This window comes from Salvelinus fontinalis, chromosome 14 (genome assembly GCF_029448725.1).
Source record: "Salvelinus fontinalis isolate EN_2023a chromosome 14, ASM2944872v1, whole genome shotgun sequence".
NCBI classification, from domain to species: Eukaryota; Metazoa; Chordata; class Actinopteri; order Salmoniformes; family Salmonidae; genus Salvelinus; species Salvelinus fontinalis.
In genome coordinates this window covers 17486083-17499722 of record NC_074678.1, presented here as the reverse complement: position 1 = coordinate 17499722, position 13640 = coordinate 17486083, and the positions used below count along the sequence as shown (strand labels likewise).

The 13640-nt window shown below is 45.7% G+C and overlaps 1 protein-coding gene across 1 annotated transcript in view; it reads left to right on the top strand.

Annotated features, from left to right (window-relative positions):
* LOC129811144 (receptor-type tyrosine-protein phosphatase F-like) overlaps positions 1-13112 on the top strand; it is a 55453-nt gene extending 42341 nt beyond the window's left edge. The window contains exons 8-16 of the mRNA XM_055862351.1: positions 1095-1214; positions 1426-1580; positions 2124-2409; positions 4403-4581; positions 8807-8933; positions 9232-9357; positions 10480-10634; positions 10914-11049; positions 11344-13112. Of these exons, the coding sequence (XP_055718326.1) occupies positions 1095-1214; positions 1426-1580; positions 2124-2409; positions 4403-4581; positions 8807-8933; positions 9232-9357; positions 10480-10634; positions 10914-11049; positions 11344-11412 (1353 nt within the window). The 3' untranslated portion in view covers positions 11413-13112. The remainder of the gene's footprint in view (positions 1-1094; positions 1215-1425; positions 1581-2123; positions 2410-4402; positions 4582-8806; positions 8934-9231; positions 9358-10479; positions 10635-10913; positions 11050-11343) is intronic.
* The last annotated feature ends 528 nt before the right edge of the window (positions 13113-13640 follow it).

The window sequence follows — 13640 nt, the reverse complement described above, 5'->3', positions numbered from 1 at the left end:
ACCTGAAAAATCTATGGACAGTTACAGGAAGTCATGTGACTGTCCGTAGCAGCTGACATGGAGGACGCAGTGACACCCCCCCCCCCCCCCCCCCCCCCTCCAGAGTGACCACCTGTCCACTCCGCTCCATTCTGTTCTGTTTCATTAAGCGACCAGAGCACAGGAGCCTGTAGTAATGTCAGGGACAGCAGTCATTTCCAACTGCCTCTTAGCTAGTCTGGGTTAAAGTGGTGGAATGAACCTGTAGGCTAAACAGATAAAACATCACCAAACAGGAATTGTATTATCTGTCTACATGGTCTGTGTTAGTAGGAAATGCACCAGACGCCTACTTTTCACAGCAGATTTTGGTTTGTGGCTGCCCTGTGCTCAGTCAGATAGGTCACTTAGCTCTTGGCTCTTGGTTGTGTTTGGGAAGTCCAGTGAAATGATGTGTCCAGGTGGTAATCCTGCTGTCCACCAGAATGTCCAATCACAATGCCCTCTCACAATGCCCCGATCAATGGCCCTGAAGCACCAGGCTGCTGTCCAGTCAGAATGCCCTGACTAATGTCCCTGGAGCACCAGCCTGCTGTCCAATCAGAATGTGCTAACTAATGGCCCTTTGGGGTGGAGGTCTGGAGGAGTTAAATAAAGGTTAAATAAAATAAATAAATAAAAGAAGAGAGGCACAAGTCACGCTCTGAGCTCCAGGGTTCTCCAAGGCTTAGGCCAGTTCCAATGTTACCACAGCCCCCCCTGGACAGGACTGTGTAGCGGAAGCCCCCCATCTGCCTGGCCCATGCCAGCTAGGGTCTCTGGGCCTGTAGTCCCATAGAGCTGGGCCCCTAAACTTCAGCTGTCTGTCTCTCCTCTCTCCCCCCAGGACATGAAGGATAGCACAGTGGAGCGGAAGCAAGCTGTCATCCTTCACTCAGTCTAAATCCTTGTCCCATGTCCTCCCTCTCACAGCCCTTAGTTCCTGACTGTCCCATTACCCTAACACAAGCCTCTTCAGCCTCAGTCCCTGTCTCATTCTGCTTCCCTCATTCCAGTGCTCCTACACTAAGTCCAATATCTTCATTGTGCTGTGTCTGTGTGTTTGTGTGTAATAGGTGAAGTGTGACCAGTACTGGCCCAGTCGGGGTACAGAGACCTATGGGATGATCCAGGTGACCATGTTGGACACTGTGGAGCTGGCTACCTACAGCGTACGCACCTTCGCCCTCTATAAGGTAAGGAATAGCATGTACTGTATCCCTAAAATGACCAGCTCTTGACCAGCTGGAGGGCAATGATTCCGGAATGTGTTCTTGAGCCATTATCAAATCTCATGCTAGCTAACATGTTGTAAATATGAATGTCTGTCAGAGAGACTACCCAGAATATAGCCACCAGTGTGTGTCTGTGGTGTTTTGATAGTTTTCTTTCCCCCTGCTCTACCAGAATGGCTCCAGCGAGAAGAGAGAGGTTCGTCAGTTCCAGTTCATGGCCTGGCCGGACCATGGAGTGCCTGAGTACCCCACCCCCACCCTGGCATTCCTCCGCAGGGTCAAGGCCTGTAACCCCACAGATGCAGGACCCATGGTGGTCCACTGCAGGTAAACCCCATCTCAGACCTGCTTCAGAGATATGTTTGACCTGATGATGACCTAACTATTGAAACAAACCATATGGGAGAATAGATTTCAGTGTTTGGGGTGTTTTTTAGTTTTTTTTTGCTTAACATATTATTTAATCTCCAGTACCTGCTCAGAAACATAGGTTGACATTTATATTTATTTGATTTACCTTTATTTCAACAGGGAAGTCATATTGAGACTAAAGTTTATTTTACAAATGAGCCCTGCACAATAGAAAACAAGCACATACAACAACTGTACATATTTTGATGTACTGGAGGCAGCACTGCTGGGTAGCTGGCACAGCCACAAAGTCATCAAATCTGATTTTAAACCTAACCCTAACCTAATTTTGGCCCTGCCTCCAGGACAAGATTCATCCCAATAAACATCAACCTTCCTCAGAAACATTGAATGTGCGCATGTAATCTCTTCCAATGCCAGATTTGTGAGTTTTTCAGTGTAGTTACAGTCGTTTCTGTGCAAGGCTCTACAGTTACAGTTACCTGTCTCTCCCCACAGTGCTGGTGTAGGTCGGACCGGTTGCTTCATCGTGATTGAGGCCATGCTGGAGCGTATGAAGCATGAGAAGTCAGTGGATATCTACGGTCATGTGACGTGTATGAGAGCTCAGCGGAACTACATGGTGCAGACGGAGGACCAGTATGTCTTTATCCACGAGGCCCTGCTAGAGGCAGCCACCTGCGGTAACACAGAGGTCCCTGCACGCAACCTGTACGCACACATCCAGAAACTCACCCAGGTCACACCCGGAGACACGGTCACTGCCATGGAGCTAGAGTTTAAGGTAGGTAGTAGCTGTCCTCCTGAACATAACAGTACAGTTCAGTTCTATGTTATAAACCTAGCTAGAAAAGTGTTGGACTGTTCGCAACTTTTAGTACTAACAAGGGACTTGTGATTCCACTTGGACTCGCTCAGGCTTGGACTTGCTAGGGAGCTGGGATTCAACTTAGACTCGCTCAGGCTTGGACTTGCTAGGGAACTGGGATTCAACTTAGACTCGCTCAGGCTTGGACTTGCTAGGGAGCTGGGATTCAACTTAGACTCGCTCAGGCTTGGACTTGCTAGGGAGCTGGGATTCAACTTAGACTCGCTCAGGCTTGGACTTGCTAGGGAGCTGAGATTCAACTTAGACTCGCTCAGGCTTGGACTTGCTAGGGAGCTGGGATTCAACTTAGACTCGCTCAGGCTTGGACTTGCTAGGGAGCTGGGATTCAACTTAGACTCGCTCAGGCTTGGACTTGCTAGGGAGCTGGGATTCAACTTAGACTCGCTCAGGCTTGGACTTGCTAGGGAGCTGGGATTCAACTTAGACTTGAGGTTAAGTGACTTGACTGGTACAGTTACTAATTGGAGCATTTAGTTAGAAGCAGTAGAACAGTTGTTGTTGTTGTTGTTGGTGGTGTCTCAGTCTGTACGATGCAGTGGGAGCAGGAAGTTAATGACTCAGTGTGTTTGGGAGCATTTTCATCCTCACACTGTAACTCTGAAATGAATAGAATCTCCTAGGAGGGGCGTTCTTTTTCAATGTTTCAGAGGCTTATCTTCTGGACTGGAGATGAGAGACTGAACTAGAGGGGGCCGTGGGAGGGAGAGTGAGACAGAGAGAAAGAGAGTGATCTAGTGAGGGAGGAGTGTTGAGACAGGCTGATCGTCTGACAGTCTGTAGATAAAGCCTCAATGGGTTGGAGAGCTGATGCATCCTGGGATTGGGCCTACACCACTGGGCTCCAGCGACTCTATTGGACCCCATCACAAACTCACTATCTGCGTCCCAAATGGCACCATGTTCCCTATATAGTGCACTACTTTTGACCAGGACCCATAGGGCCTGGTCAAAAGTATTACACTGTGTAGGGATTACAATGCAATTTGGGACGCCGCCACTCACAGCCTCCCGCCATAGGAAAACCAGCCTCCTCCTCGGAGACACGCCACCACAACCCAAATGATGTGGGTCAAACTTGTTCAGCAAGCAGGATGATTGTAAGTCCGTAGCAAGTATAATTAGGTGTTGATGCTTCACTCCACTGGTAGTTCTGAAACTGACACTTTGCTTTCTTGCTACTGACAGAGTATAATATTAGGACACCACCAGCAGTGCCAGTAAAAAGAAACTCACCCTCCCCCTCTCATTTGGGAGAAGATGGTTTTTCAGTTTTCAAAGTCTTGTTTGGTTTTAGTTTGTTATTTCGTCGCAGTGGCATGGATACAGTCAGCTTGTGTATCTATCTTCACAGCCGTCCCCAATGTTGTGTGGGAGTGTTTTTTGACTCTCTGACGTCTCCGTTCGTGGCTGTGGCTGTGGCTGTGCTGTCGACACTAGTTTTTATGGAGAGAGAGAGGTGTTGTCGGCGTCAGCAGGTTGTTATTTGAAGCTGTAGAACAAAGGGGCTCAGCTCAAAGCTCATCATTTTCATGCATCAATAAGAGTGTTAGCCCCTAACCCCGTGCCCTCCGACATTCCTGCTCACACACAGCAATGCTAGGCTGGCTGGGATCCCCAGCTTTAGCACTTTGAAGAGACAGGGGCTAGATAGAAGGGAAGGAAGGTGGGCGTCAGGAAAAGCTGTGGCAACAGTCATCTTCAGGTTAGAGGCATAGAAATAGAATTACTAGAATGGGAAAAAGACTCGCACTTTCATGGGTGCAGTCAATTTTAGTATTTATATTTCTATGGTTATGGGTTGGTGTTTCTCTACAATAGCACACAGTTCTTTAATCTGATCCAAGATTGTATCTTTAATCTGTCCATTCCTCTTCCCTTCCTTCTCCAGAAACTGGCCAACTCCAAAGCACATACCTCAAGATTCATCAGTGCCAACCTGCCCTGTAACAAGTTCAAGAACCGGCTGGTGAACATCATGCCTTTTGAGTCCACTCGCGTGAGTCTGCAGCCTATCAGAGGAGTGGAGGGCTCCGACTACATCAATGCCAGCTTCATCGACGGATACAGGTAAGATAGAGGGGGATGAGGAGAGAAGGAGCGATGAGAGGAGAGGAGGGGAGGGGGAGTGGAGGGGAGAAGAGGATAGGGAGAGAAGAAAGGAAAGGAGCGCGGGGAGGAAAAGAGTAGGGGAGAGCAGAGGAGGAGGGGAGGGGTCGAGGTTGAGGGGAAGAGAGGAGATGGGAGGAGGTAGAGGGGAGGAGGTAGGGGAGGAGAGAAGAGGGGAGGAGAGAAGAGGATTTTCAGACTCAGACTGTGAGAAAACAAGACATTACATATTCTGAAGACTAGAATAAGTGAGATGGGGTGATGGTGAGAATGGAGAAGAGGACATAGAAATAGAGAAGAGAGAATCCATCCTACAAACACAGCTCCTCTAATGAGTGAGGAGGTGGACCTTTCCTGCAGCGACTGACAGCAGTGAATTATGGTGTGAAATGGAGGCCAGTATTTTCCTGCCTCTTTTACATTAGTCTTGTCAGTTGTCAGGACAAATTGGTTGTGTTGGCAGTACTGTCCATTCCTTCTCACACTTCTCCTGTGGTAAATAAATAGTCTGATTGTGACAGGTGACAAACCCCTCCTCGGAGAGGAATAAAGTGATTACCTATTGTGATAGCTCTGTTTATGTCTGCTGATACCCACAATCCTTTACTCAAGAACTGTCCATCCTTGGGAATCTGCCCAGCAACACTCAATGAAAGATGTACGGTTCTAAAAAATGATGTTTTCTATGAATTTAAAGACATTTGTTCATATTTGGAGAAAGAATATTGAAAAGGAGCACCTATTGTTTTCAGAGTTACAGTGCATTCGGAAAGTATTCAGACCCCTTGACTTTCTCCACATTTTGTTACGTTACAGCCTTATTCTAAAATTGATTAAATCGTTTTCCCCCCACATCAATCTACATACAATAACACATAATGACAAAGCAAAAACTGAAATATCACATTTACATAAGTATTCAAACCCTTTACTCAGTACTTTGTTAAAGCACCTTTGGCAGTGATTACAGCCTTAACTCTTCTTGGGTATGATGCTACAAGCTTGGCACACCTGTATTCTGGGAGTTTCTCCCATTCTTCTCTGCAGGTGCACAGCTATTTTCAGGTCTCTCCAGAGATGTTTAGGTTGGGTTCCAGTCCGGGCTCTGGCTGAGCCACTCAAGGACATTCAGAGACTTGTTTCCGAAGCCACTCCTGCATTGTCTTGGCTGTGTGCTTAGGGTCGTTGTCCTGTTGGAAGATGAGCCTTTGCCGCAGTTTGAGGTCCTATGCACTCTGGAGCAGGTTTTCACCAAGGATCTCTCTGTACTTTGCTCCGTTCATCTATCCCTCGATCCTGACTAGTCTCCCAGTCCCTGCCGCTGAAAAACATCCCTGCAGAATGATGCTGCCATCACCATGCTTCACTGTAGGGATGGTGCCAGATATCCTCCAGACGTGTTGCTTGGCATTCAGACCAAAGAGTTCAATCTTGGTTTAATCAGACCAGAGAATCTTGTTTCTCATGGTCTGAGAGTCCTTTAGGTGCCTTTAGGCAAACTCCAAGCGGGCTGTCATGTGCCTTTTACTGAGTAGTGGCTTCCGTCTGGCCACTCTACCATAAAGGCCTGATTGGTGGAGTGCTGCAGAGTCCTTCTTGAAGGTTCTCCATTCTCCACAGAGGAACTCTGGAGCTCTGTCAGAGTGACCATCGGGTTCTTGGTCACCTCCCTGACCAAGGCCCTTCTCCCCCGATTGCTCAGTTTGTCCGGCGGCCAGCTCTAGGAAGAGTCTTGTTGGTTCCAAACGTCTTCCATTTAAGAATGATGGAGGCCACTGTGTTCTTGGGGACCTTCAATGCTGCAGACATTTTTTGGTACTCTTCTCCAGATCTGTGCCTCGACACAATCCTGTCTCGGAGCTCTACGGACAATTCCTTCAACCTCATGGCTTGTTTTTTGTTCTGACATGCATTGTCAACTGTGGGACCTTATATAGACAGGTGGGTGTGCCGTTCCAAATCATGTCCAATCAATTGAATTTACCACAGGTGGACTCCAATCAAGTTCTAGAAACATCTCAAAGATGATCAATGGAAACAGAATACACCTGAGCTCAAATTTCGAATCTAATAGCAAATACATTTTCATTATGGGGTAACGTTATTGTGTATAGATTGATGAGGAATTTTTTTTTAATCCATTGTAGAATAAGGCTGTAACGTAACAAAATGTGAAAAAGGGGAAGGGGGTTGAATACTTGCCGAATGCACTGTATATAAGACACAACAGCCAGCAGGATGTGTGAGTGTGTGTGTTCTTGCATTCGGGAGGTGCTTGGGAACTCCCGTTCAGTTACTGTCCCATTTCCAATTAGTACCTAATCAGAGAGGTCCCATAGAGCCGTCTCCTTTATGGAAGTATAAACACTGTAATTGGCTGAAATGCACAATGCTACAACACACTAATGGCTGACAGAATGAATAAGAGCTTTTTGAAGTATTTTTTTTGGTGGGAGGGATTCATTGATGTGGTTTTCTGTTCCGATTTCCTCCTCATACTCCACACACACACACACACACACACACACACACACACACACACACACACACACACACACACACACACACACACACACACACACACACACACACACACACACACACACACACACACACACACACACACACACACACACACACACACACACACACACACACACACACACACACACACACACACACACCCTTCTCCTCCTGTGTGCCTAATGAAGTCCCTGGGGCTGCCCCACCTGAGGGAGGGAAGGAAGGGGGGTGTAATTCCTCTTTAATTCCTGTAGCGGTAATTAAAAGTGTATTAAGACATAGAGAGGTGTTAGTTTGCATCCCAAATGGCACCCTAGGGCACATACAGTGCACTAGTTTTGACCAAGCCCCGTAGGGTCCTGGTCAAAAGTAGTGCACTTTATAGGAAATAGGGGGCCATTTGGGGTGCTGACTTTCTCTCTCCTGGCTCATAGTGAGATGTTAGTGTTCTCTCTCCCGGCAGGCAGTCATCACATCTTTAAAGTGCCAGAGGGGATTAGGATGGTTTAGATGAAGAAGGGGAGGATAATGATGATGATGCAATGATGATGATGTCATACTGGTTAGGTGTTTCCCAGTATTCTAATATCCTGAGGTGGTCATTCCACTGCCGTCTTGATGCAAGCCTCTTGCTCAACAGCCATTTTACACCAACAATTTTATTTATTTAACTCTAAACATGCATATGTCTGGATAAGTGTCTCGTTAGAGCAATGATCTCTATGGCTGACCTTGAGATTTGCCTGTTAATTTGCAGGCATGCTTATTGCCATTGTCAAAGCAGAACACTCAAACTATAATAATTCAGCTGTAAGAAACTGAATCTCCATGCAGCATGAGTCAAACCCATCAACTGTGAGAGACTCTTTGAACAAGGTGCTAAGGCATGGCTCACTTACTAGTTATCACATAGAAAAGATAGATGGAACTCCGAGTTCCAGCAGCAGCCCCTTCTTACACTGCACGTTTGTGTGTGTGTGTGTGTGTGTGTGTGTGTGTGTGTGTGTGTGTGTGTGTGTGTGTGTGTGTGTGTGTGTGTGTGTGTGTGTGTGTGTGTGTGTGTCTGCGTGTGTCTAGCTGTACTTGGCCGTGCATGTGCTAGTGCGTCTGGACCTACGAATATGTGTGTCTTGGGCTGGAATGGGCTGGACTGGGCTGGGCTGGACTGGGCTGGGCTGGACTGGGCTGGACTGGGCTGGCTCTCACATGTTTGTAGGGATGACATAAACAGAATCACAATGGCACACATCTCTCTCACAGCTTCACACTGCCCTCTAATGTTGATCTAGTAGAAAGGGACCCCAGCCGCAACGCTGCGGTTTTCTCACTGGCTTGAATAGAGTAGACACTTAATCTGTCAGCAGCATAACGTAATGAAAATACACCAAGCCCAGCCTCCATTATCAGCACAAGGGCCTCTCAGATGACAGTAGGACCACTCAGGGCTCAACATGGATACTGTAAGTTAATGGGGATGTATGGAAATGTAACTTATATACCTTGTTGTTATAACGTTATCCTCACCCTGTCATAAACTGTGTCCCTGTTACATGACGTTTACTGTGTCGCTATGAACTCTAGTTTATGGGGATGTATTGAATTGTATATCCAGTGTTATGGTGTTATCCTCACCCTGACATATTCCATGTTCTTGTGTCCCCAGGCAGCAGAAGGCCTACATGGCCACCCAGGGGCCGCTAGCAGAGACCACAGAGGACTTCTGGAGGATGCTGTGGGAACACAACTCTACCATCGTAGTCATGCTTACTAAACTCAGAGAGATGGGAAGAGTGAGTGGCATTGATACAGTATACACGTACACACACAGGTACACACACACGCAAGTACACACATGCAAGTACACACACATGCAGTCACACACACACACACACACACACACACACACACACACACACACACACACACACACACACACACACACACACACACACACACACACACACACACACACACACACACACACACACACACACACACACACAGTCACACACACACATCAGTCATGCCATGGATAGTGTTGTGGTGCGATAGATTTTGACTATATCATTGTGTCTGTCTGTCTCTTAGGAAAAGTGTCATCAGTACTGGCCAGCTGAGCGTTCTGCCAGGTACCAGTACTTTGTAGTGGACCCCATGGCTGAGTACAACATGCCCCAGTACATCCTCAGAGAGTTCAAGGTCACAGACGCCAGGGTATGTCCATCTCTCCATCCATCCTCCCTCTTCTCCCTACTAACTTTTATCTCACTGCTCTATGTAGGGGGTTAACTGGAATGCTAAGTTTATTTTCCTAATGAATTGAATAGTGCTGCTGTGCAAAGGTGAGGAAAATAACAGAGGTGGTGTTTTTCAACCCACACATGGAGCTGTGGCTGTGCTCTGCTGTGTTGCATATAGAAATACAATCTGGTCTTTACAGCACATACATAAATCAAATCAAATGTATTTAGAAAGCCCTTCTTACATCAGCTGATGTCACAAAGTGCTGTACAGAAACCCAGCCTAAAACCCCAAACAGCAAGCAATGCAGGTGTAGAAGCACGGTGGCTAGGAAAAACTCCCTAGAAAGGCCGGAACCTAGGAAGAAACCTAGAGAGGAACCAGGCTATGAGGGGTGGCCAGTCCTCTACTGGCTGTGCCGGGTGGAGAATATAACAGAACATGGCCAAGATGTTCAAATGTTCATAAATGACCAGCATGGTCAAATAATAATAATCACAGTGGTTGTAGAGGGTGCAACAAGTCAGCACCTCAGGAGTAAATGTCAGTTTGCTTTTCATAGCCGATCATTCACAGTATCTCTACCGCACCTGCTGTCTCTAGAGAGTTGAAAACAGCAGGTCTGGGACAAGGTAGCACGTCCGGTGAACAGGTCAGGGTTCCATAGCCGCAGGCAGAACAGATGAAACTGGAGCAGCAGCACGACCAGGTGGACTGGGGACAGCAAGGTGTCATCAGGCTAGGTAGTCCTGAGGCATGGTCCTTGGGCTCAGGTCCTCCGAGAGAAAGAGAGAGAAAAAGAGAGAGAATTAGAGAGAGCATACTTAAATTCACACAGGACAGAGGATAAGACAGGAGAAATACTCCAGATATAACAGACTGACCCTAGCTCCCCGACACATAAACTATTGCAGCATAAATAGTGGAGTGTGTAGAACACAATGTAGAAAAAATACTCGTAGCATTACTCCAATTCTGCATGTATAGTGCTTTATAAAGTGTCATAAGCATGTATTAGCCTTTGTAATGTTTTATAATAAGGCTTAGAGAAATTACTCACTTTATGTCCCACATCCACCACTCACCACCACTCAGGATGGCCAGTCTAGGACCATTCGGCAGTTCCAGTTCACTGATTGGCCAGAACAAGGGGTGCCAAAAACTGGAGAGGGCTTCATTGACTTCATTGGTCAAGTGCATAAAACCAAGGAGCAGTTTGGCCAGGATGGACCAATCTCTGCGCACTGCAGGTAAGAAAAACTGATGACATCAACACATAGGCATGGCTCACTTACTAGTTATCACATAGAAAAGATAGATGGAACTCCGAGTTCCAGCAGCAGCCCCTTCTTACACTGCACGTTTGTGTGTGTGTGTGTGTGTGTGTGTGTGTGTGTGTGTGTGTGTGTGTGTGTGTGTGTGTGTGTGTGTGTGTGTGTGTGTGTGTGTGTGTGTGTGCTTGAGTGCATGCTTGTACTGTGTGTGTGTGTGTGTATAGTACTAACTCTCCCTGCCCTGTTCCCCAACAGTGCTGGTGTTGGGCGGACTGGTGTGTTCATCACCCTGAGTATCGTGCTGGAGAGGATGAGGTACGAGGGGGTGGTGGACCTCTTCCAGACTGTCAAGACACTGAGGACCCAGAGACCTGCCATGGTGCAGACAGAGGTACAGTACAGTCACACACCTGTGGTGGGAGACTGGTTAGCGAGGGAGTGGGAGTACAGGTCCTCTCCTAGATAGAGATATCTAAGCAAAGCAGCGATTCAGTTAAAATAGCTGGTTTATCCAATTAAAAGAGTAAGATTTCCAATGTATTCATTACACATAACAAATTAACTTAAAACAATTTATTTGCATTGATACAAACACTCCCAGGAGATTATGGTACCATTATTATATTCTAGTAGATTTCACCCTGTTGACTGACTCTGATGTTGTTCCCCTCTGTTCCCCTCCCAGGACCAGTACCAGTTGTGCTACAGGGCAGCTCTAGAGTACCTTGGAAGCTTTGACCACTATGCAACATAGTAACCACTCCCAGAATGCACTGGGACTCCTGGGGTTCAGGAGCGCCAGCCGTGTGTCCCTTCTGAGCTATATCCATACTGTCCAGAAACTGCCGGAGGGGTGAGGGGAGAGGGGGAGGAAGAGAAGAAAAGGAGTGTGGAGGAGTGGGAGAAATCACAAGTCTGACTGGATGACCGTCAATCAGGTGGAGCAGTACTCCTGGACTGACTGCACAATAAACCTGCTTTAAAACCCTTCACTACTAAAAAATAACCTAAAAAGCTTCAGTATGTTTCATTCTGATGTCTCTATAGCTAATGCACATGCCATGAAAACACTATTTCTGCCTCCTCCACCTGCTTATATGGCAAACTTTATTTTTCTGCTATTATTATGCATTAATATCATTACTATTACCCATTATATATATATATGTTATTATTATTATTATTTAGAATTTGTTTTATAATCATTTATACACTGGTTAATGTATGTCTTATTGGGTCTTATTTTAAATTCATTATTTGTATCTTTTTATTATTTTTTACACAAGGGACATGTATTTTAAACATGCTCCGAGTTATTATTAATACTGGAGACGTACGCATACTCAGAGCTGCTAATAATATTTTAATTTTTTTACCATAATTATAATATTCTAAAGTTCTCTATTCTCTGGTTGGTCGTATTCAGTGGGATATGGGGGACACAACTTTTATAAGTGTTTTCACTTCCTGGTATTTACAAAAACAATCTCCACAAAAAGAGATCAAACACATATACACCAGATTTAGTGAACTACTATAAAATAAACCCATCTATGTTTATAAAAACTGAATAGATTATTCTTGATGATGTTTAATGAATAATCTACCATGTACAGATTCTGTTTACTGTGATTTTCTCAATGCCTGTCGCTCCGGTCCAAACTCCAGACCCAATGAAATAAATAAACAAAACTACCGGTACATGAAAAGGTGTTTGTCCTGTTACAGCACCCTTAGTTGGCCATGGGACTGAACCAAACCATCACTCCCAAAAGACACAGAGGAACTGGACCCTAGCTCTGTCTGCTCTGATCTGACAAGCTAGACCTGGTTTGGAGCAACAGATATACAGAACTTCACATCAGACTAATGTACAGCGCCCAACAACACCCCTCCTATGAGAAGTGTTCGAGTGACCAGACAGACAGTTATCCATCCCTGTATTTCTGATTACCCTGCTGATTCTGAACTACGATCTATGAATTGGACATGTCCATCTGCATACGACTGACCTAGTTCCCCATGACTGGCCATCCCTGTAGAAACCTCACAACAACCCAGATGAACTTCTCTTCTGACTGTCACTGACTCTACATCCATTGTATAACTGCTGTAATATACTGTATTATCTCCTCACTGTGCTACAGAAGGACATTCTCCTGTAACACAAAGAAGCAGCATCAATGTACGGTGGAGGATCTCTACATTATAGTCAAGCGTTTCTCTCTTATGTGAGGCTATAGGATTGCAAAGTGAGGTGAATTTGGATTGATTGGGCCCGGATGGACGGACTGCAAAAACAAGGATTTATTTCACTTTGTCTTCAAATAGTGCCGTAGGGGTTCAGTCTGTTGTATACACAATCTGTTTTCTATTTGTTAATAAAAAGGAGAGGGAAAAAATGTTGCAAAAACCTTGATGTTAATAAAGTTGAATAATTGTTTTTTTTTTATATATCATGTGGTGTTGTGTGTCTTTAAAAAATATATATTTGCATGTCACACACACACACACACACACACACACACACACACACACACACACACACACACACACACATACACAGCCCGCAACAGGCCACACACATTGTACCCTCTCGTCCCCCCATCTCTCCATGATACTACCAGTGGAACAGATGGTGGAAGATACCCCGCCGGCTAGGACCTCCTGTGTCCTTTGACTGCCTGAACACAGTGCTTCAGCCACTGTCCTGACATAACCACTGTCCTGACATAACCACTGTCCTGACAGAACCACTGTCCTGACATAACCCCTGGAATATCAGTCACACAATGGCATACACTGCATTGTGTTTTATAGTAGGTAATATATTTGTGATCAGTAGGATGTTGCACATTGTTCAGACCTAATGGAATAACAATTTGACAAGTCAAGTGGCCGGAAAATACAATTTACATGTACTGTATAATAAAATAATTGCCCTAAGGGATGAAAGTGATGAAAATCATGCTGGCATTCAAC